General features: G+C 50.1%; 1 protein-coding gene across 6 annotated transcripts in view; it reads left to right on the top strand.

The window, feature by feature from the left end:
* The window catches only part of IST1 (IST1 factor associated with ESCRT-III), a 60712-nt gene that overhangs the window by 12816 nt on the left and 20235 nt on the right, over positions 1-27661 (top strand). For all 6 annotated transcript variants that reach the window (XM_029608257.1, XM_029608259.1, XM_029608258.1 and 3 more), the window contains 3 exons: positions 6118-6201; positions 6571-6681; positions 15874-16074. In XM_029608257.1, the coding sequence (XP_029464117.1) occupies positions 6118-6201; positions 6571-6681; positions 15874-16074 (396 nt within the window). The remainder of the gene's footprint in view (positions 1-6117; positions 6202-6570; positions 6682-15873; positions 16075-27661) is intronic.

Here is a 27661-nt window from a genome sequence, read left to right as displayed (position 1 = left end):
CTGCTTTTCTGTGCACCCTCCGACTTAATATCATGGCGATATTAAGTCTGAGGTCCCAAAAATTAAAAATTTAAAAAATTTTAAATCGGCTCGCGGGTTGAAAACCGGACACTCAATTTTGCCGGTTTCCAAACCTGTGGCTGTCAGCGGGTTTGAGAACAGACGCCAGAAAATTGAGTGTCTGCTGTCAAACTCGCTTACAGCTGCTGCTCCTGTCAAAAAGGCGCTAAGGACGCGCTAGTGTCCCTAGCGCCTCTTTTTACCGCAGGCCCTAATTTGAATATTTTTATTTACTGAATCGCGCCACAGGAGAGTGACCTGTGCATGCGCCGGGAGAGCGGGCGCTCGCCCACTCTCCCGCGATTTTTACTGTATCGGCCTGATATTGATGTTACTATCAATATTACTAATATCCTTATACCTAAAGATATTAAAATAAACTTAAGTTAATTTTACATTTAACTAACAAACATAAAAGATAGGAAAAAAATAGGAAGAATAAGTCATAAGCACAGCATAATAAAACAAGGAAAACTGCCTGGTCTCTTAGTAGGTGGCTCTGAATGCTTCTCTCTAAAAGCTCATTCGATCAGATCTCAAGCGGCATCTTGGGCAGAAAGCCAGTGTGTTTCGCCACAGGAGATTTGCCGAGCAGCCACTTGGAAATCCTTACACACTTTTGCCAAGCATTACTGTTTGGATGTCCGGGCTCCGGACGTCGATTGTTTTGGCAGCAGTGTACTTCGAGCGGGACTTTCCAGGTCCCACCCCATTTAACATAGAAATGACAGCAGAAGAAGACCAAATGGCCCATCCAGTCTGCCCAGCAAGCTTTCACACTTATTTTCCTCATACTTATCTGTTACTCTTGGCCCTTATCGGTAACTTTTTGGTTCCAATTTCCTTCCCCCCTGCCATTGATGCAGAGAGCAGTGCTGGAGCCGCATCAAAGTAAAGTATCTAACTTAATTGGCAATAAGTTAGATACTTATTGCCAATTAAGTTAGCAATAAGCAAGCTATTTCCACTCTTATTTGTTTACCCAGCCTGTGCAATTCAGTCCTTGTTGGTTGTTGTCTGAATATAGATCCTCTTTTCTTCATTCCCTCCCCTACTGTTTTAGGGCAGCTTGGTTACATCCCAGCGGTCTGGACTGATCCAGGTACATACAGGGAAAGGAAAATTGGTTCTTACCTGCTAATTTTCGTTCCTGTAGTACCACAGATCAGTCCAAACACCCGCCCAGGGTATTCTGTTCTGGAGAGTCCACTACGTAGTAATACTTTCAATCTCTGATTTCTTTGATATGCTTTGCAAAAAAAAAAAGACATCGGAAATATCCAACTTGGTACTTTTTTTTTTTCCATGTGCATAGTTTTTCAACGTTTCTTGTTCAGATTGTTGGTCTAGCCATCGGTTCTTAAATTTATTCATTCTGCTATGGTATTGATTTATACTGAAGGATCGCAGGTGGCATACCAGGCTAAGAGTGGGTGCCTTTCAGCTTTTTCTCTATCTCCATCTGCTGGAAGGGAGGCATCACCAGCGGTCTGGACTGATCCATGGTACTACAGGAATGAAAATTAGCAGGTAAGAACCAATTTTCCTATCCTCTTGACACTTCTTTTTGGGAATTGGTAGACCTGAAATTTTGTTTCAGGATGGATGGAAAAGGGCCTTGAGTCAGCGATGCAGTCACTATGTCAATTATTGACGGAGAGATATGTTCTTTGATGCTTTTAAGTAGCTGTCCAGAGCAAGGATTAAATGGGCTATTATAGACTTTGGATTTTTTTAATATGTGGGTTATAGTATTTGAATTTGTCATATCAAAGTCAGAAAAAGAGCTTACTGCACGAGGTAGGTTAGGACCTGGGAGCGGTAATGATGCAAAATCAGATGAAATATTTTCTATTTTGCTTTTGAAATGAGCTAATTTATTACAAAAATCGTTGGTATGGTGTATGGATGATTTTTGAGGTTTATTTAGAACCTTTCTATACTGACGTACATGAATATACATATCACATCGGTTTACATCGAACCAAGGTTAAATATTGCATCGAACAAAGGGTTACATTGAACGAGGGTTACATCAAACAAGGGATAGGTATGAACACTGGTACATGGTTAAAATCCATCACTGACCAGTAGCAATTGAATAACTGTAGAACGAACAAATAACAGCGGGTAACAAGAAGAAAATGTAAGCAGGTCGGTTAATATGATACCAAAGGCACCTTTATGGCAAGATGCTGAAGATTATTAAATGGAAGATATTAAAGAGAAATACAATGCTAAAGATTAATAAAACTTGATGCTTAAGATCAGTATGGGAATCAGTCAAGGGAATGTTGGAACATGTTGGCCCGAGTCTGGCCAAAAACTAGAGTCAATGCGAGAGTGTCTGTTCTTTAGGGATAGATGTAAGAGACTTTTTAAAATATTGAATAGTGTATGTGGATTCCCGTTAGCTGCATGAATTTTCGAAGCATAAAACATGTTGCACATTTTAAAACTAATCAGAGAATTCTTTTTCACTCAAAGCACAATTAAACTCTAGAATTTGTTGCCAGGGGAAGTGGTTAATGCAGTTAGTGTAGCTGGGTTTAAAAAAAAGGTGTGGATAAGTTCTTAGAGGAGAAGTCCATTACCTGCTATTAATCAAGTTGACTTAAAATAGCCACTGCTATTACTAGCATCAGTAGCATGGGATATACTTAGTTTTTGGGTACTTGCCAGGTACTTGTAACCTGGATTGGCCACTGGAAACAGGATGCTGGGCTTGATGGACCCTTGGTCTGACCCAGTATGGCAATTTCTTGTTATTCTTGACAGCTCATCTGAGCAAAGACTGAGGAGTGTGGTTGTTCTATAAAGTGAGTGATGTTCCGATTGGGTGATAAATGCAGCAAATAGTCATCAGGTGCCAACCCAATGCTTGGAGTATCTGGGAGTGTGATTCGATACTCCAGCAGGCAAGGTTTTTCTGACTGTGGACAGAGTGTCGAAGTTGCAAGCGCAGCATCTGCTCCAGCTGCCAAGACAGAAGGTCTGGGATTACCTTCAGGTGCTGGGCTCTATGGTTTTCCACGTTGGATTTGGTTCCATGGGCCTTTGCTCACATGCGCCCATTGCAGAAGGTGCTGTTGTCATAATGGATCCAGTGTCCGAGCAGTATCATCTACGTTTACCGCTTTGGGGGGGAATCCAGATCCAATCTCTTGTGGTGGCTCTCCCAACCCAGTTTGGAGAAGAGAAGTGGATCTGGAGGCCGAGGATTGTGTTGTGGTGACTGACACCAGCCTCAAGAGTTAGGAGGTGGTATATCAAGGGCGGACTGCGCAAGAGGTCTGGTCGATCAATCGCCTGGAGACGAAGGCGGTGCACAGGGCCTTGCAGGCCTATCTTCCCTTGGTAAAGGGTCGCACGGTGAGAATCTTCTCAGACAATGGTGGCTTACATCAGTCATCAGGGAGGCACGAAGGTTTTAAGCAGTGGCTCTGGAGACTCAACAATTGTTTGCTTGGGCAGAGCAGCATCTCACATAGCGGGCGTGTGGAAGTGGACGACTTCAGCAGGCAGAAGTTAGGTCCAGGGGAGTGGGAATTATCCCTGAAGGTCTGGGATTGCCTTTGTGCCAGGTGGGGAGTTCCCCAGTTGGATCTAATGGCAATGAGGGCCAATGCAAAGGTTTCGAGGTTCTTCAGTTGTAGGAGGGAAGTCAGAGCGGAAGGGCTGGATGCTCTAGTCTGCCCGTGGCCGACGGGGATCCTCATGTACGTGTTTCCTCCTTGGCCTCTGGTCGGTTGTGCATTGCAGCGCATAGAGGTGTATCCAGGCCGAGTGGTTCTGGTGGTGCCATAGTGGCCATTATTCCGCGGATTAGGTAGGTCTCACGATACTGTCCTCACCAGTTGGCTCATCTGTTTGGTTTGCTTCGGCAGAGTCCCATATATTCGGAACAGAGGATTGCTTTTATCTTGTGGCTTGACTTTTGAGAGGCAGCGGTTGACTTAAAGGGTTATTTGTAGACAGTCATTTCCACCTTGCTCGAGGCTAGACGTCCTTCTACATCTATGGCTTATGTTCGGGTCAGGAAGGTGTTTGATACTTGGTGTCTTCAGCAGCATCTAGATCCCTTATCCGTGAGTGTTCCACCCATTCTGGACTTCTTGGAGCAGGGGCTGTCAGTCTGGCTTACAATTCTCTCTGGGTTCAGGTGTCTGCCTTGGGTTGCCTTATAGGCAGGAGACAGGGCAGGGCTTTAGCCTCCCATCCACATGTGGGGCATTTTCTTAGAGGAGTCAAGCATTTACGGCCTCCAGTGAGGAGGAAGTGTCCAGATTAAAACCTCAACCTAGTATGGCACCTTTTGAGCCTTTTAAGAGGAGCACTGTTGAAATATCTGACATTGAAGGCTGTTTTTCTGGTAGCTATATGTTCGGCCAGGGAGATTTCTGAGTTGCAAGCTTAGTCTTGTAGGGATCCTTTCCTTGGGATTGAGTCTGACAAGGTTACCTTACATACGGTGCTGTCGTGTTTTTCTTTGTTTTTTTTTTACCATAAGTGGTTTCCCCTCTTCATTTGAATCAGACAGTGGAACTGCCAGCTTTTACGGACTGGGATAGAGCCTCTCCACCAGAGTGGGAACTGCATCTTTTGTATGTATGCAGGACCCTGTTGCGTTTATCTGAAGGTTATGAATTCCTTTCAGCGGTCGGATCACCACTTTGGTATTCGGAGGGGTGAATAAAGGAGCAAAGTCTTCAGAAGCTACGATTTCTCGCTGGTTGAGAGAAGCCATTACTTCTGCTTATATTTGTAAGGGTCGGACAATGCCCTTAAGTTTGCGGGTGCATTCTATAAGAGCTCAGGCGACCTCTTGGGTGGAGTGTTAAGTTAGTATCTCCACAGGCGATATGTAGAGCGGCAGCATGGTCGACACTTCATACTTTAACCAAGCATTATGATTGCATCTGCGAGCGCAGGAAGACTTCTCTTTTGGTGAGTGTTCTGTGTGCGGGTCTTTCAGGATCCCGCTCAGTTTAGGGATGCTTTTCGTCCATCCCACTTGTCTGGACAGATCCATCCCACTTGTCTGGACAGATCTGGGTATGAACAGGAAAGGAAACTTGATTCTTACCTGCTAATTTTCGTTCCTGTAATACCACAGATTAGTCCAGAGACCCAGCCCGGTTGTAACTGCTGAAAGACTGAATATCCTGGTTTGAATTGCAGAAGTTACGTATTGTAAATAGGTTCATCAGGTGTTTTTTTTACTGTTGGTTTTTCTGGACACATGGCATGCTCCAGATCAGGGAGGGATGCCAACCCTGATTTTCCTTGTTTGCCCTGAAAATTAGGGTGATGGTCTCTACTCTTTAGCTGAGGTACAGATCAATACTGAGGGGCTGCAGGTGGCGCACTTGGTTATGTATCAGTGCCTCAAAATTTTGTTTTCTGCCTTCATCTGCTGGTAGGAATGCAAACCCACTTGTCTGGACTGACCTGTGGTATTACAGGAATGAAAATTAGCAGGTAAGAACCAATTTTCCTTTATATGACAAATGGGGCCAGTGGAAGTATGGTATCTTTCTCAATGCTTAGTGCTTGTTAGCATTACCTATTTCTGCTTGATTTTGTGAATTCATTCTCAGCATTCTTTTGGCTGATATACCCAGCAGTCCTTCGATTTGAGTCTCACCTCAGCTTAGACCTGCAGTCCTTTTGTTTCCTCCTGCTCCTTACAAAACTCGGGGCTCCTTCTCTGCCTCCACCATTATCAGAAATCATTGACCGTGGTAACTGAGTCAGGTCAAGCCATGTCCTTGCAGGCCCCACCGCCTCTGGGCTTCCTTACAGGGTGTGGGGCCTAGGAGCGCATGGCTTGACCTGAATTGGTTCTCCATCTCCAACCTTACTGATTTCTGATATCAGGGAGGTAATGCCAAATCCCTGAGCTCGGTGAAGAAGGTCCTAGAGTAGAAGTCCACAGGGCTGCTCCCTAAATTGTACTGCCCTAGGCACAGGCCTATTGTGCCCAAGGAGAGATGTTTCTGGTTGTCTGGCTTTTTTTTTTTTTTTTGAGGTACTGATTTACTTACTCTTCTTTAGGTTGCCGATCAGCTATGTGCCAAGTACAGCAAGGAGTATGGCAAACTCTGCAGGACAAATCAGATTGGAACTGTCAATGATCGGGTAAGAGCACATTCTTATGGAGTGACTTGAAGTCACTGCTAAAATAGTGGCAGGTAAGACTAAATAATATTGAAAGTCTACCTTCCAATGCTATAAAATGGCCCCAAGTTTCAGACACAGAAATACAAGAGATTTTAATATAGCTGTCAATGGAAGAATCCAATAGCTATGATAGCTTCCCTTGAGGGCTGATGTCACCTGGTTTTCATTTGCTAGTTGCTTTTAGGTGCAATCCATTACATGAAGGCCATACATCTATTGCTTTTATCTGTACTGAGATGTTATATGAAAGTGCCCTTCTGTAATTGGGGAAACCTCTTGTCTACACCTGTACTGGAAAAGTAAACCTACTTTGTCTCCATCTTCCAGCTGATGCATAAATTGAGTGTGGAGGCTCCTCCGAAAATCCTGGTGGAGAGATACCTAATTGAGATAGCAAAGAACTACAATGTACCCTATGAGCCTGATTCTGTCGTCATGGTAAGTGAAGCAAGGAAAGGATAGGCTTTTGTGTCTGAACTGATGCAGTATATATAGGGACCTTCATTTTCAGTTTTCATTTTGTTTTCCTGAGGAATTCAACTGTATCTTCCTAGAGTGTAGCAGATGGACTCAGGACCAATGGGTATAGTGTGCTCCTGATAGCAGTTGGAGAAGGAGTCTGACTTCAATCTGACGTCAGCACTACATATACCCGGGCAGGAACTATAACCTACTAAAATAGAGACTGAGGAGAGACTGTTGTACGGCCTGTAGCTATGGGAAATGGCATGAGGCCTGACGGAGCCCGACCAGAAGGGGGTTTGGGACTCTACACACGCTTGCACAGTGTTAGAAAATCCAAACCAAAAGAAGAGAAAATTCCAAAACAAAGAAGAAATAATCTTACCTCTACAGACGAGCCCTGCACTCTTGCGGTGATACCTAAGGGTCCCTCACCCAGTTGAGAATTCCTGAGGTGATTTCCGAGATCCCTCAGAGGTAGGCCTCGGTCCTGTAGCTAGTTCCCGGCGTTGACTTAGCTCCCAGGAACGGGAGTGGCTGAGAGGCAGTGGGTGCACTACCGAGCGCAGTGGTGAAGGTACTTTTCCCTCTCCCCCTGCAGCCGGAGACCGGGAAGTGCCGAGATAAGGGTAAGAGAGAAATTTTCTCCTAAAGTCTCCAAGGCTCTGATAGCCGCTCAGATCACCGGCCGGTATCTGTCCTGTCGGGTTGATCAGCCCCGTCCGGGCTAGACCCCGATCCGGTACGAGGGTCCTCCCACGTGGAGTCCCTCTGTGGGGGCTGCCATCTTGCCCGCGTGGTCATCTGCACCATATTGTCCTCATAACTGAGCCGGGCGCATAACTTGTGCGCACAGCGGCGCGTGCATCTATGCTGTGCGCACGAGGGTGCCAAGCGTATAGCGACACGCTCAGAGGCGCCGGGCACACAAATTGAGCCTGTGCGCACAGCGGCACGCGCATTTCCTTAAGCGCACATAGCGACCTGCACGCATATCGTCGCAGCTTTCATGCATATCTTAGACGCACCCAGAGCACATATCTAAGCCTCCCAGCGCGCGCATATAAGCGCACAGACCAGTTTTGAATGACTACGCGCACAAAACATGGCACCACCGGCCAAGAAAGTCAAGGGACAAGCCCTCTGCCCAGCCTGCCACCTAAGAACTGTGCAACACGAAGAGGCTACTGCCCTGTGCCTACAATGCGAGGCAGCTCTCGGGGAACTGGGACAAGGCCATCCTCTGCTAGTAGAGGAATCCGGTTCCATCAGCAATAGTACCCCAGACCTCTCTATCCCCAGCTCGGCCCCTCCTCAGACAGGTCCATCGGGGAACGCCGCTGGGTTCAACAAAGACCCAGGAACCTTTTCCTGGGTGGAATTCTTTAAAGGACTTCAAACCTTCGTCCAGGTGCCACCGGTGACGCAGCCACAGTCTCCACAGAAGACCAAAACCTTCCAGGCCCCTCTCAGCCTCCCCGAGACACACCTCCTCAGGACATAAGCCTCCCCCATAGGGGACACGGATCCCTCTGAGGAAGATCAAGACTCCCTGGAGGAAGGGGAAATCCCTCCAGGAACGGAACCATACCGAACCATGATGCGTTTCTTCTCCAAAGACGAGTTATCAGATCTCGTGTCTCTGAGCCTGAAGGCGCTGGTCATCCCAGGCACAAGCGCCACAGCGGAACCAAAGACTAACTCCCTTCTGGTCAGGCTCCGTCAGGCCTCATGCCATTTCCCATAGCTACAGGCCATACAACAACTGATCGACCTAGAATGGAACACTCCGGAGGACGGGCCCTAGAAGCCCTATACCCACTGGAACCCTCAGCCAAAGAACTCCTGGTGTTCCCCAAAGTGGAATCCATGGTCTGCGCTGTCACAAAGCGCACTACCATTCCAGTCGAAGGAGGAGCTGCACTCAAGGATGCCCAGGACAGACGTCAGGAATCCATCCTTAAATAGTCATTTGATGTAGCAGCTAAGTCCCTGCAGATTGCTGCCTGCTGCGCAGTGGTGACATGTGCCTGCTTGGCACTTGGCAGGGGACACTACCACGTCCGTCGAAACATTAGAACCGGCGATATCCTTCCTCACGGATGCGATTTTCCAACCTGGTGCACAACTCAGCCAGGGGCATCTCACCCATAGTGGCAGCCAGAAGGCAACTCTGGCTATGAAGCTGGTCAGCCGATGCGACTTCCAAGACGAAGCTCATGAGAGTGCCCTTTAAAGGAGCCCTCCTGTTTGGAAGCGAACTGGAGAAGTTGGCCGACAAATTGGGTGAATCCCCAGTACCTTGACTACTGGAGGACAAGAACAAAAGAAGCCATCACCCCTCTCCCTGACCACCCAAGGGCAGAGGATCACAGCATTTTAGACCTTACAAAAATAAACTTATCAGGAAACCTATTCCCCCCTCCTCCTAGACTTGAAATCAGCTGCTTTCATGCAACCAACCTCCAGATCTGCCTCATTTACGCCCCACCTGGTCTCCTTGAAAATAACCCCTCCCTCCTGATCGAATACATTTCCAAAAACATAAACATCCATGTCCCGGCAATCATCCTTGGTGATTTCAACATCCATGTTGATGCCACCCCCATCTCATCCTCCTGTCATGCACTGCTCACTGCCCTTGACACTCTCGGCTTCACCCAAGTCATCTCCCACCCCACCCACAAAGCAGGCCATACGCTCGACCTCATATTCACCAACTCCCAAATGCACACCTATCCCATGGTCCGATCACTATCGCATTGACGCAACCTGTACAGTGATCAACACCACTACTCCCACTCAAACCAAAAAAAACCATACACTTTAGACACAATTGCAAACAAGATGATCTTATAGCAGCCATCACCTCAGACATCAACACCCTCGATCTAGCAGACGCAGACTCTGCCCTTTTGTCCTGGAATCACATCACAAGAGCTATTGCCAATAAGATTTGCCCTTTACAAGTGCGCAATATCAACACCGCTAAAAAACACAAACAACCCTGGTATGCTCCTGAGTTAAGAAATATGAAACACCTTCTGAGAAAGTTAGAAAGAAATTGGCGCAAAGACTCCTCACCCGCCCAATTAAACAAGTTTAAAACCTATCTCCACACTTACCGAACAGCAATCGATAAAACTAAAAGATTTTTACTCCCAACGAATCCATCACCTACAATTCAATTCACGAGCTCTATTCCAATTAGTAAGCAACCTTACGAAACCCCTCTCCCTACCCACTCTTGACACCGATGAGCAGTCCAAATGTGAACACCTAGCCTCTTTCTTCCACAAAAAAATAGACATTATGGCACGATTCCCATCTTCACACACACCCATCGACACCCTCCAATGCCAATCTACTGCGAAACTCTCCACTTTTGAAACCACCTCATCACTAGCGATTGCTTCCATCTTAAAAAAAATCAGACCCTCTACACACCCCTCAGACACCACCCCCACTAAGAACCTACTCTCTATCCCTGGGTGCATCGCTAAACCTATCTCTAACATCATCAACCGGTCCATTGCTCTTGGCAGCATTCCCAAAAGCCTCAAACATGCCATTATAAAACCCATTTTAAAGAAACCCTCCCTAGACCCATCAGACCTTGCCAACTTCCGCCCTATCTCGAACCTGCCACTGATAACAAAGGTCCTAGAGAAAGCAATCAACAGACAACTTTCAGACTAGATGGACGAACACAATATACTCACGTCTTCACAATACGGCTTTCGCAAATACCATAGTACTGAGACCTTACTTTTGTCTCTCTCAGACTATATCCTAAAAAGCCTGGATAAAGGCCTCTCGCACATCCTAATTCTACTGGATATCTCCGCTGCGTTTGACATTGTCAACCATCACATACTCTTACAACGACTCACTGACATTGGCATCTCAGACTCCGCCTTTCAATGGTTCCAATCCTACCTCACTGATAGACAATTTAGTGTGCAAATTGGAAATGCCATCTCCAAACCCATTGCCCTCGAGCAAGGAGTACCCCAAGGCTCATCCCTATCCTCTACACTCTTTAATATTTACCTCCTCCCCCTCTGCCATCTACTATCCAAACTAGGCTTTCCACACTTTATCTATGCTGATGATGTGCAGATACTGATACCTGTAACAGACACAATACACAAAGCCATCCAAACCTGGAATTCCGCCATCAGCACACTGCTATCCAACAATTTTCTCGCTCTCAACTCTGCTAAAACAGAGCTTATCCTCATCTCTCCCCCCAACATCAACCTTCCCCTACCAATGAACACCACTCCCCCTACAAATTCCTCCTTCCCCTCCCACATTCGCAGCCTTGGTGTTACACTCGACAATCAGTTCAACTGCAAAAAAATTCATCAACACCACAATCAAAGATTGCTATTTCAAATTACACACACTTAAACTCAAACCCCTCTTACATCTCAATGACTTTCACACTATACTCCAAGCCCTCATACTCTATAAGATCGATTACTGTAATTCCTTGCTTCTGGGCCTACCTAAAAGCACCTTGCAACCTCTTCAACTCCTACAAAATGCTGCTGCCCGCATCCTCACCAACACTCACAGAAACGACCATATAACCCCGGTACTCAAACATCTGCATTGGCTGCCTGTTTCAGCCCAAATCACTTATAAATCTCTCACCCTAATACACAAATCCCTTCATAACCAAAACATGAACTGGTTCAAAGAAGACTTCACCTTTCATACCATCATCAGACCCACTAGAAAACAGTATCTTGCCACTCTTCACACCCCCTCTCCCAAACTCACTAAACTGCGCACCACCAAGGAAAGAGCCTTCTCCCTCGCAGGTCCCTCCCTTTGGAACAAGCTACCTACCTCACTTCGCCAAGAAACCTGCACTAAAATATTCAAGCAGAACCTTAAGACTTGGCTCTTCACCCACTCTTACACCTAACCGCCTGCCTCCCTTCTCCACCCTCCTTCTAGTCCTTTCTATTCCCAGGAACATATTCCAATGCAATCTTTACGCACCCGGTATATGACCTATATATAACATGCTTTACTGCCTCCTTGTAAATATGTGCTGTTAACTATATTATATTTTTATAATATAGTGCTGTTAACTATATTATATTTTTATTATAATCATTTCCCAGCCCTCCCTACCCTCCTTTAGTTCTTGCGTTCCCTAACTTCCCTCCAACCCTAGCATTACTTGTTATTACTGTTACTTGTTCCTTGTAAAGCCCGTTGCTAGTTTTGTTCTTTGTAAACCGACGAGATGTTCCCAACATACGTCGGTATATAAATACCATCAAATAAATAAATATCAAGCGCCTCACACCATAGGCAGGGGCCAGTCCTTTCGGAACACACAACAAGAGGGGAGCCGGCTCAGGTCCAGGCCCCAGCCGCAACCCACAATGAGAATCAACAGCCCCATCCACAGGAAGAAACCATAGGGGGCAGGCTTGCCCTATTCTACCAAAGTTGGGTCGAGATAATGTTGGACAAGTGGGTCCTAACCATCATTCGAGAGGGATACTATCTGGATTTCCACAGCGTCCCTTCAGACAAATTTGTGACATCCTCTTGCCACTCCCCCTCCAAGAGGGTGGCAGTGGAAACCACACTGACAAAATTGCTCGCCCTAAAAGCTATAACACCGGTGCCTAAGTACCAACAAAATACTGGGCACTATTCTATCTAGTTTATCGTTCCCAAGAAAGAGGGGAAAGTTCCAGCCCATCCTGGACCTCAAATCTGTCAACCACTACCTGAGGGTACCACACCTCTGCATGGAAAATCTACGCTCTGTCATAAGGGCAGTACAGCCGGGAGAATTTCTGACCTCCCTGGACCTGTCAGAAGCCTATCTGCACATCCAGGTCCATCACGACCACCAGCGTTTTCTACGCTTCGCAATCATGGACCACCACTACCAGTTCCAGGCGCTACCCTTCTGACTAGCTACAGCCCCTCGAACGTTCACCAAAATCATGGTTGTAGTGGCAGTGATACTGAGAAAAGAAGGAATCCTCATACACCCATACCTGGACAATTGGCTGATCAGAGCAAAATCTCTAGAGGAAAGTCATCAGGCGACCACCAGAGTCAAGAATCTATTGCAGAATCTCGGGTAGGTCGTCAACACAACCAAGAGCTGCCTGCAGCCCTCCCAATCACTAGAATACCTGGGAGTCCGGTTCGACACCCAACAAGACGAGGTCGTCCTTCCCCTTACAAGCAGAAGGAAATTGATGGACCAGTTGAGAACTGAACGGTGCTCACCCCACGGTATGGGACTACCTCCAAGTCCTCGGCCTCTTGAAATCAACCCTAGAAGTCGTCCCATGGGCAAGGGCCCACATGCGACCACTACAGCATTCCCTACTGTCACGATGGAACCCGATGTCCCAGGACTACACCGTTCGCCTCCAGTTACCGGCAGATGTACGGATCCAGCTCCTATGGTGGCTACAAGAAGACCATCTGAACAAGGGAGTAAGGCTATCCCCACCGACCTGAGTCTTGCTCACCACGGATGTGAGCCTACGAGGGTGGGGAGCCCACTGCTAGGAACTGACGGCCCAGGGGCAGTGGAACAAGGAAGAGTCAGGATGGAACATCAACCGACTGGGAGCCCGAGCTGTCAGACTAGCCTGCCTACAATTCAGTCACCGACTCCGGGGAGAATTGGTCAGAGTCATGTCTGACAACGCCACAACTGTGGCCTACATCAACCGCCGGGAAGGAACCAGAAGCCAACAGGTGTCCCTGGAAATAGGCCCCCCCTAATGGAGTGGGCGGAAACAAACCTGCAAGGGATCTCTGCCACCCACATCGCAGGAAAAGACAACGTCACTGCGGATTACCTCAGAGAAAGTCTAGACCCCAGGGGAATGGATGCTATCGACCTCAGCCTTCCAGTTGATGATAAACTGCTGGGGAACTCCAGCCATGGATCTTCTGGCAACCCGGTCCAACGCCCTCGTCCAGACCTGGCCACAGGAAGACCTGTTGTACGCCTTTCCTCCATGGGCACTACTGGGCAGGATCATCCGCAAAGATAGAACACCACAGGGGGCTACTGCTTCTAGTGGCCCCAGACTGGCCAAGAAGGCCGTTGTGCGAAGACTTCTCTCTACCTCCACACAGGGATCTGCTCCAGCAAGGACCAATCCTCCACAAAGACCCAGCTCGATTCTCTCTTATGGTCTGGCCATTGAGAGGACGCGCCTGAAGAAGAGCAGATACTTGGGGGCATTGATTGACACCTTGCTGCGAGCATGCAAGTTCTCCACGTCTCTAACCTACATATGAATATGGAGAATATTCGAAGCCAGGTGTGAAGACCGCGACATACTTCTGCGGACAGTCAAGATCCCCATGATCCTGGAATTCCTGCAGGACGGCTTACAGAAGGGGGTGTCTCAACTCCATCAAGGTTCAGGTTGCTGCGTTGGCTTGCTTCAGAGCCAAAGGGGACGGCATTAGTCTATCGTCACATCCAGACATCTCCCGCTTCCTGAGAGGGGTCAAGCAAATCCGACCACCACTAAAGTGGCCGGTACCCCTATGTAACCTCAATCTAGTACTAGACTTCCTAGCGGGAGCTTCCTTCAGACCTACCCGCGGGCTGTCTCTACGGCTTCTAACCTTGAAGACTGCGTTCCTAGTGGCAATATGTTCAGCCCTTCGCATCTCCAAGCTTCAAGCACTATCCTGTCGGGAACTGTTCCTCAGATTCACACCGGGATCCATACAGCTACGCACTGTCCCTTCCTTCCTTTTGAAGGTGGTTTCTCATTTCCAACTAAACCAAACCATCTCGCTGCCATCTTCAGATGAGCATAAGGACTCTGAAGATTCTCACCTTCGCCATCTTAACGTCGGCAGACTCCTAGTCCAATACCTGGAAAGGTTGGAATCCTTACAAAAGATGGACCACCTATTCGTCCTTCACAGCGGGATGAAACAAGGGGAAGTGGCCTCGCGGGCAACCATAGCCCGCTGGATCAAAGAAGTAATCAAGGCGGCCTACGTAGAGGCGGGAAAACCTCCACCTCTACAAGTCAAGGCCCATTTCACCAGAGCCCAGGCAGTGTCCTGGGCAGAAACCAAGATGCTGTCACCCGCCGAGATCTGTCGGGTGGCGACATGGTCCTCCATTCACACCTTCTCTAGGTTCTACCGCCTGGATGTTCAGGCCCGGGAGGACACAGCATTCGCAAGGGCAGTCCTAAGTGGACCATGGGCAGCCTCCCACCCAGTTCAGGAGTAGCTTTTGTACATCCCATTGGTCCTGAGTCAATCTGCTACACGCTAGTAAATGGAGAAATTACTTACCTGATGATTTCGTTTTCCTTAGTGTAGACAGATGGACTCAGTATCCCGCCCACAGCTGCTTCAAAATTCGGAAACCTCGGGTTACAATCCCCGAGAGCAAGACAAGCACGGGTAAGCCACGGTTTATCCCTAGTTAAGACACCCATAGTTACCTGGTGTCGGCGTTTCTCGGTTGAGTGCACTGGCGGTCTCCAGCTATAATTCAGGTCAGTCAGTTCAAGTTAATCACATTTAACCAAGTTAACCAAGTTTATCAAGTTAACTAAGTTAATCAAGTTGTTCAAACACACATATCCACAATTGCTTTGCAAGGAGAATACTGAAGAGCAGAGCTTCCTGTCCGGGTATATGTAGTACTGATGTCAGATTGAAATCTGATCCGTCTCCAACTGCTATCAGGAGCACATTATACCTATTGGTCCTGAGTCCATCTGTCTACACTAAGGAAAACGAAATTATCAGGTAAGTAATTTCTCCAATTGCAACAAGAAAAAAAATATTTACCTGGAAAAAGTCATTTTTTCCCACTGATTTCTCCCATTTTTTGTTGTTGTAATACACTCATAAATTCCTATGAAAAATAAAATAGAAACTGAAAATGAAGGGCCCTGAGGATACAGTATGTGTCCCAAGAGAGATTCGTACCCCTGTGAGCTCCTGCTGGGAGACACAATGAGCACAGGAGCCTTGAGCCTCCTGCACAGTTAGTGTGCTGAAACAGTTACATACAACACCTCCTGCTGGGAAGAAGCTGCAAGCTCCCCTGCTTAGTACTTACTTTTTCTTCTTGAAGCAGCCTTGTAGGAATTTAATAAGTGTTTTATCTTCTTGTAGGCTGAAGCGCCTGTTGGGGTGGAGGCTGATCTAATTGATGTTGGATTCTCAGACAGTGTGACAAAGGGAGGTCCAGGCAGAGGAGGAGGAGGAGGTGGTGGTGGTGGTGGTGGTGGCTTCATGGCCCCTTTTGGCCCCGTTGGACCTGTGCCAATGCCTTCACCAAATATCCCTTTCTCATATCCAGCTACAAAGGGACCAGTAAGTATTAGCATTGAACTGATGGGCAAATTGAGAACCACTAATAGCTCTGTTTTTAAGGATAGCCACAATTATTACTCATAATATATTTGCATGAGTTGGCCTAGCAGGTTAATAGATGTATTTTGTTTATCCTGATAACTGAAAGAGTAGTGAGTTCTTAAATGTTAGATTTGGGAACAAACAGCTTAGAATAAAGACAGAGACCTTGTATGTACTTATAGCTGTAATGCTGTCACCTTAAGGCAGTGATGACCTCTAATGAACCAACTCAATCTGCACTTCCCTGTACGTACCCAGATCAGTCCAGACTCCTGGGTTTTGCCCCCCCTCTAGAGATAGAGACACAGAAGTTTACCAAGCAAAGCTCCGCCTTATATAGGATGGTGCCACCTATAGTCCGGCAATTTCCCTGTACGTACCAGGATCAGTCCAGACAGTGGGTTATGTCCCCCATCCAGCAGATGGAGTCAGAGCAAACTTTGGAGGGTGCTGGCATATTAACCCGTGCACCCTCCCTACATCCTCAGTATCTCTCTGACTCCAGCAGATAGGAGCTGGGGAACTTGGTGCTTCCCCTCACTGGTGGAATTCTTTCCACACTTACTTTTCTCTGGTTTTTCTTTCTCTAAGGTTGGATCAAGTTATTTAAAAAAAAAAAAAAAAAAAATTTCTCAGACTCTGTTAGTTTGATCTCCCTTGCAGGCAGTGCTGTATGGGCACCTCTCTCTTCTTCTTTCCTTTCTCCTGCGGGTAAGTGCTTCTGTTTTCTTTTTTTTCCTTCAGGTTCTAGTGATTTTTCCGTGCAGTGCTTAGGGCGGTGGATGCTGGTGGGGCCAGCCTCTCCCCCCCTAGCCGCGGGTCTCCTCAGCGGCGGGCTGCCACAGCAGGGAGGCTTCATTCCCCTGCTGCCTCTGGAAGGGGATTAGTGTGAGCGGAGGCGTCTTTCCCGCTCCCCCCGCGGCGCAAATCCCCCCTCTGGCTCCTTTGCAGCTGCTGCCTGCCCCTCCCCCGGCCGTCTCCGAGCATGCCGAGGGCTCCATGATGCTCGGCCTGCGGCGATCCGGGTTCACAAGGATCACGTTAGGGACTCTGTTCTAGGTGCCTCCCTGGTGGGGAGGGCACCTCCGGGCCGCCGACAACATCTTCTTTGCGCGCCTCAGCACGCCATGCACTGCAGGGGCCGGCTCTGTCCCCGCTTTCAGCGGGAACAGCGGCCATCTTGGATGCGGAGGATAACATGCTGCAGGCATCTGAAGGGGACGGGGAGGCTTGCATGGACCTGTCACCACCGATTCTCTCTCCGGTCCCCAAGCGGGCCCCCCCCCCCCCCCCCCCCCCCCCCCGCGTTTTCCGCAGAGTTCATTGTGCTTATGCACAATGCTTACCTACAGCACCTGGAGCATCCCAGACACCTCGGTACAGAGCCTCTCCCATCCAAGGCTCCCAGGCTAGCAGAGACTCCTGCCTTGGATCCCTGTCACGCGAGGGCCCCCCCCCCCCCCCCCCGGGGCCTTCCAGGGTACACCTTGCATGCCCCCTGGTGGGGGGAGCGGACCCTCTTCCGGATTTGGGGGGGACCAGACGTCACCACATGGGGATGAGCCCCTCCTGGACACTCAGTTGGACGGCGACGACCCGCGGGTCCTTCGCATATTTCACAAAGAAGAGTTGGAGGACCTAATCCCTCACATCTTGCAGGAGCTGGATCTCGAGCCTCCTGTCGACCCCCGCAGGGCCCCCCGCACCTGTCGTCGCCTCGTCTAGCAAAAAGGGGGACCCAGTGTTGGCAGGACTGCGCCCCTTGTTCCGGGCTTTCCCGATCCATGCCTCCTTCCTTCAGCTCTTGGCGAGAGAGTGAGACACTCCCGAGGCTTCCCTCAAGGTCGGCTGGGCGATGGAAAAACTCTATCCCCTCCCAGAGGATTTCCTCGACCTCCTCACGGTTCCGAAGGTAGACTCAGCGGTCTCGGCAGTTACTAGGAGGACCACGATCCTGGTCACGGGGGGGCACGGCCCTACGCGACCTCCAGGATAGAAAGCTGGAAGTATACCTCAAGAGAGTCTTTGAGGTTTCGGCGCTAGGAGTCCGCGCGGTCATCGGCAGTTCTCTCACCCAGAAGGCTGGACTCCGGTGGGTCCAGCAACTCCTCACCTCTCAACTGCCGCCGGAGGAAGCAGACCAAGACCAAGTTATAGCCTACGGGGCAGATGCCCTCTACGACCTGTTGCAAGTTTTGGCAAGATCCATGGTATCCGTGGTCTCAGCGCGGCTCCTCCTTTGGCTTTGCAATTGGGCGGCAGACTCCTCTTCCAAATCCAGTCTGGGTTCCATTCCTTTTAAGGGCAAGTTCCTCTTCGGCGAAGACCTTGACCAGCTCATCAAGTCCCTGGGGGAAAACGCGGTTCATCGTTTGCCCGAGGACTGCCAACGGCCTTACCGACCGTTCATCTCCCTAAGAAGTCGCCCCCGCTCTCAACGCCGTTTTCACGGCTCCAGACAGCCTGCGCCTCGGACGCCTTCCTCCAGGTCACAGTTGTGACCCCGTTCCTTTCGTGGCCACCGGCAACCCAGAGAGGGGTCGTCGCAAGGAGTGTCGTCCAAGCCCTCCCAATGATGCCAGGCTCACCCGCTCCCTGACGCCCCGGATCGGAGGGTGCATTTCCCTCTTCTCCGGGGAGTGGGCCCACATTACTTCGGACCAGTGGGTCCTGGATATTCTAAGGAACGGCTACACGTTGGAATTTGCTCGCACCCCAAGAGACAGGTTCCTCTTCTCGCCTTGTGGTTCGAGCCACAAGCAGTGGTACGGCAGACCCTCGATAGGCTCCTGGATCTCGGGGCCATCTCTCCCGTCCCCTCCGGAGAGGTGGGCTCGGGCCACTATTCGATTTACTTCGTGGTACCCAAAAAGGACAGAGCCTTCCGTCCCATCCTGGTCCTCAAGGAGGTCAACAAGTCTCTCCGGGTATTTCGCTTCCGCATGGAGACCCTACGGTCAGTGACGGCGGCGGTGCATCAGGGAGAGTTTCTCGCTTCTCTCAACCTGACGGAGGCTTATCTTCACATTCCCATCCACAAGGCTCACCAGAGGTTACTTCACTTCAAGATCCTGAACCAGTATTTCCAGTTCCAGGCCCTTGCCTTCGGTTTGGCGACCGCCCCTCGGACCTTCACGAAGATCATGGTGGTAGTGGCAGCCGCTCTACAACGGGAGGGAATACTAGTTCATCCCTACCTGGACGACTGGCTCATTCGGGCGAAATCCCTATCCCAGGGACAGGCGGCAGTCACCAGAGTCGTCCAACTCCTCCAGTCACTCGGCTGGGTGGTGAATTTCACCAAGAGCAGTCTCCAGCCCTCGCAGTGCCCGGACTTCCTGGGAGCACGCTTCGACACGGCTCAGGGAAAGGTTTTCCTACGCCCGGACAAAGCGCAGGCTCTTCGAGAGCAGATCCAGCGTTTCATGGCACTCCCGGAACCCACGGCTTGGGATTATCTAGAGATCCTGGGATCCATGGCCTTCGTGATCGATCTCGTACCGTGGGCGTTTGCGCATATGCGGCCCCTGCAAGGAGCTCTATTCTCCCGTTGGAAACCGGTGTCACGGGACTACCAGGTCGTACTCCTTCTCCCTCCGATCGCCAGGAACAGCTTGCGCTGGTGGTTAGATCCCCCAGCATCTGGCTCAAGTCTCTCCTCTCGAGATCCCGGATTGGGTGGTGGTCGCCACAGATGCCAGCCTGACCAGCTGGGGAGCAGTGGGCCAACAGAGCTCGGCGCAGGGACAGTGGACAAGGGCTCAAGCCACCTGGTCGATCAATCGCCTGGCAACAAGAGCGGTCCGTCTGGCGCTCATACACTTTCTGCCCCTCGTGTGGAATCGGGCGGTACGGATCCTGTCGGACAACACAACCACAGTAGCCTACATCAACCGCCAGGGCGGCACGAGAAGTCTGCAGGTGGCTCTCGAAACAGCCCGCCTGATGTCATGGGCAGAGCGCTTCCTAACGCGCTTGGCGGCCTCTCATATGGGCGTAGACAACATCCTGGCAGACTACCTGAGTCGATAGTCTGGATCCCGGGGAATGGTCTCTTTCCGACGAGGTGATGCAACTCCTCATTCGTCGCTGGGGGACGCCCTCGCTAGACCTCATGGCCACAGCTCGCAACACCAAGGTGCCACGATTCTTCGGTCGCAGGCGGGAGCACGGCGCAGAGGGCGTAGACGCCCTGGTTCTCCCCTGGCCGGCTTGTCTCCTCCTCTATGCCTTTCTGCCATGGCCCCTAGTGGGCAAGGTCCTACGGAGAATAGAAACCCACTCTGGGGCTCGTCATTCTAGTGGCCCCAGAGTGGCTGCGGCGCCCATGGTTCACGGACCTCCTCAACATCGCAGTGGATGGCCCCCTACGGCTCGGCCATCTCCCTCATCTGCTGCATCAAGGCCCAGTATTTTTCGACCAGGCAGAACACTTCTGTCTTGCGGCCTGGCTTTTGAAAGGCGGTGTCTCCAGCGCAAAGGTTACCCTGATGCAGTAGTCTCGACCCTCCTCAAGGCTCAGAAGACCTCAACTTCGGTCGCTTACGTGAGGGTCTGGAAGGTTTTCGAGTCGTGGTGCTCCACCCATGACACCTCTGTTCCTCAGATACTGGCTTTTCTACAGGACGCTCTGGGGAAAGGGCTCACCTACAACTCCCTGCGAGTTCAAGTTTCAGCACTAGGCTCACTCGTTCGGACCACCGGACACTCGTCGCTCCTTTCTCATCCGGACATCGCTAGGTTTCTTAAGGGGGCGAAGCATCTGCGCCCTCTGGTAAAGGACCCCTGTCCTTCGTGGAGCCTTAACCTGGTCCTCAAGATCCTTGCAGGTCCTCCCCTCGAGCCCCTACGTCACGCCACCATCAAGGACCTCATCCTCAAGTCTGTCTTCTTGGTGGCCATTTCTTCTGCACGCCATATCTCGGAGCTTCAAGCTCTCTCCTGCAGGGAACCATTCCTTTGATTCACGGATTCCGGAGTATCCTTACGGACGGTGCCTTCCTTTCTTCCCAAGGTCGTCTCCACGTTTCATGTGAACCAGACAGTGGAGCTCCCGTCTTTTCCCGCCGACGAATCCAGATCGCTCCGGCATTGGGATGTCAAGCGCAGTCTACTCCGCTATCTGGAGGTTACCAACGACTTCCGGGTCTCAGACCACTTGTTTGTTCTCTGGTCCGGGCCACGGAAGGGATCTCCGGCCACGAAGACCACGATCGCAAGGTGACTCAAGGAAGCCGTAGTGACTGCGTACATTGGGGCGGGGTGAACCCATCCAGTGGGAATAAAGGCCCATTCACTCCGTGCTCAGGCAACCTCCTGGGCAGAATCTCAGTCCGTCTCATCTCAGGAAATATGTCGAGCTGCGACTTGGAAGTCTCTACACGCCTTTGCCAGACATTACCGTCTGCACTTGCCGTCGTCAGCCTCTGGGTCTTTTGGCAACAAGGTCATTCGAGCAGGGCTATCAGGGGCCCACCCGAGTTAGGGAAGCTTTGGTACATCCCACCGTCTGGACTGATCCTGGTACGTACAGGGAAAAGAAAATTACTTCCTTACCTGCTAATTTTCGTTCCTGTAGTACCAAGGATCAGTCCAGACGCCCGCCCGGTTAATGTTGGGATACTGGGGTTTCTTTATACTGCTCAATCTCCCTCTACTTTGTGGCTCGTTCTGTTTTTTTTCTCTTGGTTATGGGGTTTTTGGCCTCCGTTTTCATGAGGATGGTCGACAGCTTTCTTTGCAAGTTGGGTTGCAAGTTTAATTTATTGCTGTTGTTTTTCCACTTGATCCATCCTTCCTAGTTATTATTCTAGCTTTGATATTCTCGATACTGAGGATGTAGGGAGGGTGCACGGGTTAATATGCCAGCACCCTCCAAAGTTTGCTCTGACTCCATCTGCTGGACGGGGGACATAACCCACCGTCTGGACTGATCCTTGGTACTACAGGAACGAAAATTAGCAGGTAAGGAAGTAATTTTCTTATTTCTCTGTCTCTAGCAGATGGAGGTGCAAAACCTACAGTCTGGTTACTTAGTGTAGATAATTTTTTTGTTTTGTTAATCATTCAGGTTGAGATTACGCTGTTTAGAAAAGCATATTTTTGCCTAACTCACACAGTTTCTGAAGGAGTGTGGTGGCCTACCAAGGGGTTGCCAGGTCCTGAGGGGACCATCCCCCTGGTTTCAGAGGCAGCTGCAGCTAAGGGCTGAGAGCTCTGTTGCTGGGTGTATGCAGCACTGGGGTGATACCGGGGAGCCCGGCTCACTCACCCCAGATGGTCCAGGAACCACGACAGACCGGGCAAGTGCAGCTTAAAAAAAAAATTTTTTTTCTTTGTTCCTTGTCTCGGTTTCTGCGGTTCCTCACGGTTGAGGTGGAGCTTTAATCGTCGTCCGGGTAGCCGGGGTTGTTGCAGCGTTCGCGGGCTATTTCAGCCAGGTTTTTGCGGTTTGTCTCTCGCGCATACTGCCGCGGAGGTCACCTTGTCAGCGGGATACTTGACGCGCGCGCGCACATCTCTGCAGAGAGGGGTTGTGCCCCGTCTGTTTCCTGGGGAGAGGGGGAGCTTCCACGGCCCCTGGGAGGGTAGATGTGCGCTTCAGACTGTCACTGGAGCGTTTTGGGAGAGGGAGTCTCCTTCTTAGTCTGTTCCCGTTGAGCGCGGGGAAAGTACGCCATTTTGGAATTTTCGCGCCGGCAACGAGGAAGGACATGCAGGCAGTGGGGGGCAAATCGCTGGGAATGAAAGCAAAAGCTATGGAGGATGGCCCCAAGGGGGTCTCAGATGTGGCATCTTCCTCCTTACTCCTCTTCAGGTTTTGTGTCCTGCTGCACCGGCCTTTTGGAGCTAGACAGTTAAAAAAATAAATAAATAATAATATTACCAGAGGCTAATGCTATTGGGATTGAGCCGCTTGTGAAGCACAGTAAGTAGGCCAGGACACATGATAGCACTGGCTCTGACAGGGGGTGCCGTCCCTTAGGTTCGGTGGTAACTCAGAGAGCAGCAGAGTCGTCGTCTGTGGTGTCAGACTAGGGTGGTTTAGACCTACCCTCCCAGCCCCCGAGGGGGGGTCTACGGGACTTTAGATCAGCCACAGGGAACTGTGCAGGGATCTCATACTGTGGAAAAAGATGAGGAGTTCTGTGTTCCCTTATCCCTGTGATTTTGGGGAGACTTGGGTTGTCAGTTACCCCAGGAAGAGTCCAAGTTGGGGGGCCATGGATCCGGTGTAATGGGGCCTGAGGGGCCTTCCTACTTCCTTTCCATTTCATTTCCTTTTTTTCTGTCACGTGCTTGTAGTTTCCAGTTTGGGACACCCCTGATTTGGTTTTGCATGTTACCAAACCTATGGATAGGCTATATTCTCTACTGGGGGCATCTGCACGCAAAGACCTGCAGCACAGGAAGTTGGAATTGCAGCTTAAGGGATTCTTTTAGGTCTCAGGTCGGGGAGCTCAAGCGTCTATCTGTGGCAACTTGCCATTGCGTGCGGGCCTCTGCTGGGTTCGGCAGTTACAAGCCAACGCCGGTTTCTCGGAGATGGAGGCTGCCCAAGCCGGCCGTTTCGAAACTTCAATGGCCTACTGTGCTGATGCCATTCACGATCTGTTGAGAGCGCCATCCAGGTCTATGGTTTCGGCGGTCTCAGTCCATAGGCTTCGGTGATTGAGGAACTGGTCAGCGGATGTCTCCTCCATGGCACAGCTGGGTTCCCTATGCTTCACTGGAAAGTTGCTTTTGGCAGCTATGATCCAATTTCGGGGGGACATTACGGTCCTTTGCTTTCCAGTGGTTCGTCCAAAGTCAGAGGGCTCCTTCTTGGCCCAGGCCAGATTTCGAGGCAGTCGAATAATTCGGCCATCTACAGCTTCCAGTTCTTACTTGCATCAGGCGCCAAATAGACAACAGGCCTGGTCCCAGTCCTTTCATGGCCGCCGTATCAGCAGACCTGGTAATGTGCAGGCGGCATCCAGAGACACGTCTTCACAACGAAGGGGGCCGGGCCACTCCTCGGAGCCTGTGGTAGGGGTCAGTCTGCCCCTGATTCTCGAGGAATGGGCCAGGATATCCAGGGATCAGTGGGTGCTCACCATGATAAGTCAAGGCTACCCCTTAGTTTTTACACGGCGCCCTCTGGATCGCTTTCTCCTCTTTACCTGCGGTTTCGGCTCCAAGCAAAAAGCGGTCCAGGAAACCTCAATGCCTCCAAAGGTAAACAGGAGTGGTTGTTTTTACATTTTCTTCGTGGTGCCAAGGAAAAGAGGGATCATCTCGGCCCATTCTGGATCTCAACAGAATAAACTGGTGTCTCAGAGTGACGCGGTTTCGCTTGGAGACGCTACAGTCGGTCATTGTCTCAGGGCGCAAGTGAGTTTTTACTGTCCCTGGATCTCACGAAGCCGTACCTGCAGATCTGTATCCCTTCCGACCACCAGCAGTTTCGGCGGTTTTCGGTCCTGGGTCTTCGCTTTCAGTTTCAAGTGCTACCCTCCAATCTCGCTACAGCGTCCAGAGCATTCACTAAAGTACTGGTGGTGAGGGCTGCACAGCTCCGCAAGGAAGGGATTCTACTCCATCCCTGCTTAGACATCTGGCTGAGTAGAGCGCACTCGGTAGTGCTTCCCTGAGAAGCGATTCATAGAGGGCTCGCTGTGCTGGGTGGTCTTTTTCGCCGAGAGTCGGCTGGTGCCAACTCAGTTCTTGGAGTATTTGATTGCTATATTCAACATTCAGCAGCACAGACTCGTTCTCAGTAGGGCAGTCTTATTCTTACAACAGACCGCATCGTCAAGTGCAAGACTTATTGGTCAAGCATTCACCCAGGGTTCGAGACTTTTTACACATTCTTGGTTCAAGGTCTTCCACCTTAGAACGGGTACCCTGGGCCTTTACTCATAGGAGGTCTTGGCGATCAGCTTTGCTTTCCGATGGAACTCGATCCCCAAATTTGTTCCTCTGCTGCTAACAGATACAGCACGGGGCAGTTTCGGTTGCTGGTTGTGGATGGACAATTTTGGCACAAAGTCCCCCTGGATGTCCCCGAAGGGTCAGTAGTCACCACAGCTGCCAGCCTCTCTGGTTGGGGGGGCAGTGTGCTGGGGGAAAATCTATACAGGGATTATGATCTCCTGAGGAATCGCAGTAGTCGTTCTATCGCTTGGAAACAGGAGCTTTGGGGCTAGTGCTACAAGCATTCCGGCCTCTCCTCCAAAAGAGGTCGGTTAGAATTATTTTCAGACAATACGACCAAGGTGGCGTATATCCATCGCCAAGGGAGCCCTAGGAGTCGACCAGTGTTGCTGGAAGCTAATCAATTGATCTCCCAAACTTAGTTAGTACAGCAGCGTATCACATCGCCGGAATGGGAATTGGCGGACACTGCTCCTCAACTCGTTTGTGACGCATGGGGCTCACCCAGCATGGATCTCATGGCAACTTTTTCAGAATGCCAAAGCGCCACGGTTTTACGGTCGTCGCAGAGACTCGGGAGCAAGAAGGGGTGGCTGCCCTAGTGCTGTCCGGGTTCACCGTTCCCAGGAGTTCTGCGGTACATCTTCCCGCCTTGGCCTTTGACAAGATACTCAGGCGAATAGAGATCCATCCAGCAGAGATACTCCAGGTAGTCCCAGAATGGCTGAGACGTCCCTGAGGGGCTGGACCTCCTCAATCTGACGGTGGCGAGACCGCTGCGGTTCCCAGTTTCTCCCCGACCTGCTGCATCAAGGGCCCTTTTTGTTTGACGGCAGTGAATCGCTTTTGGCTAGCGGCATGGCTTTTGAAAGGCTCCGTTTACGTCACAAGGACTAGTATTCAGCTGTCGGGGCTACGCTCTGCCGGTCGCGTACGCTTCCCACTAACATAGCTTACGTTAGAATATGAAAGCTCTTTTTCTTTCGGTTTTGGTGTCTGGTCTGTCGGGGGCTACCTAAACGGGCCTCGGTGTCTGATATTCTTGGGCTTCTTCCATCTGGCCTAGCCAACGGCTTGTCATGTAGGTCCCTTACAGTGCAGATGGCGGCTGTTTGGTTGTTGGCATGGCACCGAGCTAGCCATAGCGTTAGCGGTACTTTCAGAGGTGATTCGTTTCCTAAGGGGAGCAAAATACTTGCGTCCTCCGCTGATGCACCCTTGTCCATATTGGAGTCTGAATTTATTTCTCATGGCGCTTTCTTCGGCACTTTCTGGGCCTTTGAAAAGTTTGACTTTGAAAGATTTTACCTTGAAGGTAGTTCTGTTTTGTTTTGTGTTTTCTACTGGCCATAACTTCGGCTAGTAGGGTGTCAGACCTCCAGGCGCTTCTTTTCTATCAAAGGTGTTTTCTTCATTTCAGGTCATCCAACCGGTGGAACTACCGGCCTTCCCAGAATTAGACCTCTCGGATGCTTTGTCTAGGGACTTGTGGAGGCTGGACGTTCGCAGAGCTCTGGCGCCACACATGCCTTTCATGTGTCGGACCATCATTTTGGACTATGGAATGGTCCCAAACGAGGACTGCAGGCTTCCAAGACTGCCATGGCTCGTTGGCTGAAGGACATTTTTCGCTCAGCCAATCTGTTTTTCGTGGTAGGCTTCTTCCAGCGGGTCTGCGTACACACTCTCCTTGTTCACAAGTGGTGTCCTCAGCGAAATGTCAGTCAGTTTATCCGCAGGACCTTTGTCGAGTGGCTCCTTGGATATCCTTGCATTCTTTTGCGTCAGACGGTTTATACGCAGGAACTTTGTTGAGCGGCTACTTGGAAATCCTTGCATACTTTTGCAAGACATTACAAACTAGTTGTCCAAGCGCCAGTCTCAGGAGAATCTGGAAAACATGTGCTGCGAGCGGACCTTTCTGGATCCCATCCCATGTAAGGAAGCTCTGGTACATCCCAGGAGTCTGGACTGATCCGGGTACGTACAGGGAAAGGAAAATTAGTTTCTTACCTGATAATTTTTGTTCCTGTAGTACCACGGATCAGTCCAGAGTCCTGCCCTTCACAGACATGTAGGTGAAGGGAGAGTCTGCTTAGTTTTTTCTTTTGTGCGCTTTCAGTTTCACAGAGATTTCCATTAATAGTCCTCTGGTGATTCCACAGGTGGAGTTTCTGCCGGTTTACATGTTCCGGTTGTTTTTTCTCCCGGATTGAGGACTTATTGTACGTAGTTAGGTTGGTTTGTTGAGTCATTCTGCTTTGACATTGAGTAATACTGCCGGACTGTAGGTGGCACTATCCTATATAAAGTGGAGTTTTGTTTGGTAAACTTCTCTGTCTCTGCTAGAGAGGGGGAAAAACCCAGGAGTCTGGACTGATCCGTGGTACTACAGGAACGAAAATTACCAGGTAAGAAACTAATTTTCCTTTACTGGGATCTGAAAGGAGCCTGCCTGAAGGATTGTCACTGGTTAACATTGAAGAAAAATCCCTATATAGTGAATGAAGGCTTATGGTGCCCAGTAAGGGGCGAATCTGCTTTAAGCTGGGAGCAAGAGGAAACTACTCACCAAAAAATCTCCACCTTTCCAGTCCACATTCAAACTTCATAACAAATTACATGATAG

The sequence above is a fragment of the Rhinatrema bivittatum genome, chromosome 7 (genome assembly GCF_901001135.1).
Source record: "Rhinatrema bivittatum chromosome 7, aRhiBiv1.1, whole genome shotgun sequence".
Taxonomy (NCBI): Eukaryota; Metazoa; Chordata; class Amphibia; order Gymnophiona; family Rhinatrematidae; genus Rhinatrema; species Rhinatrema bivittatum.
The sequence above is the reverse complement of the archived record's forward strand: the minus strand, read 5'-3'. Positions and strand labels throughout refer to the sequence as shown.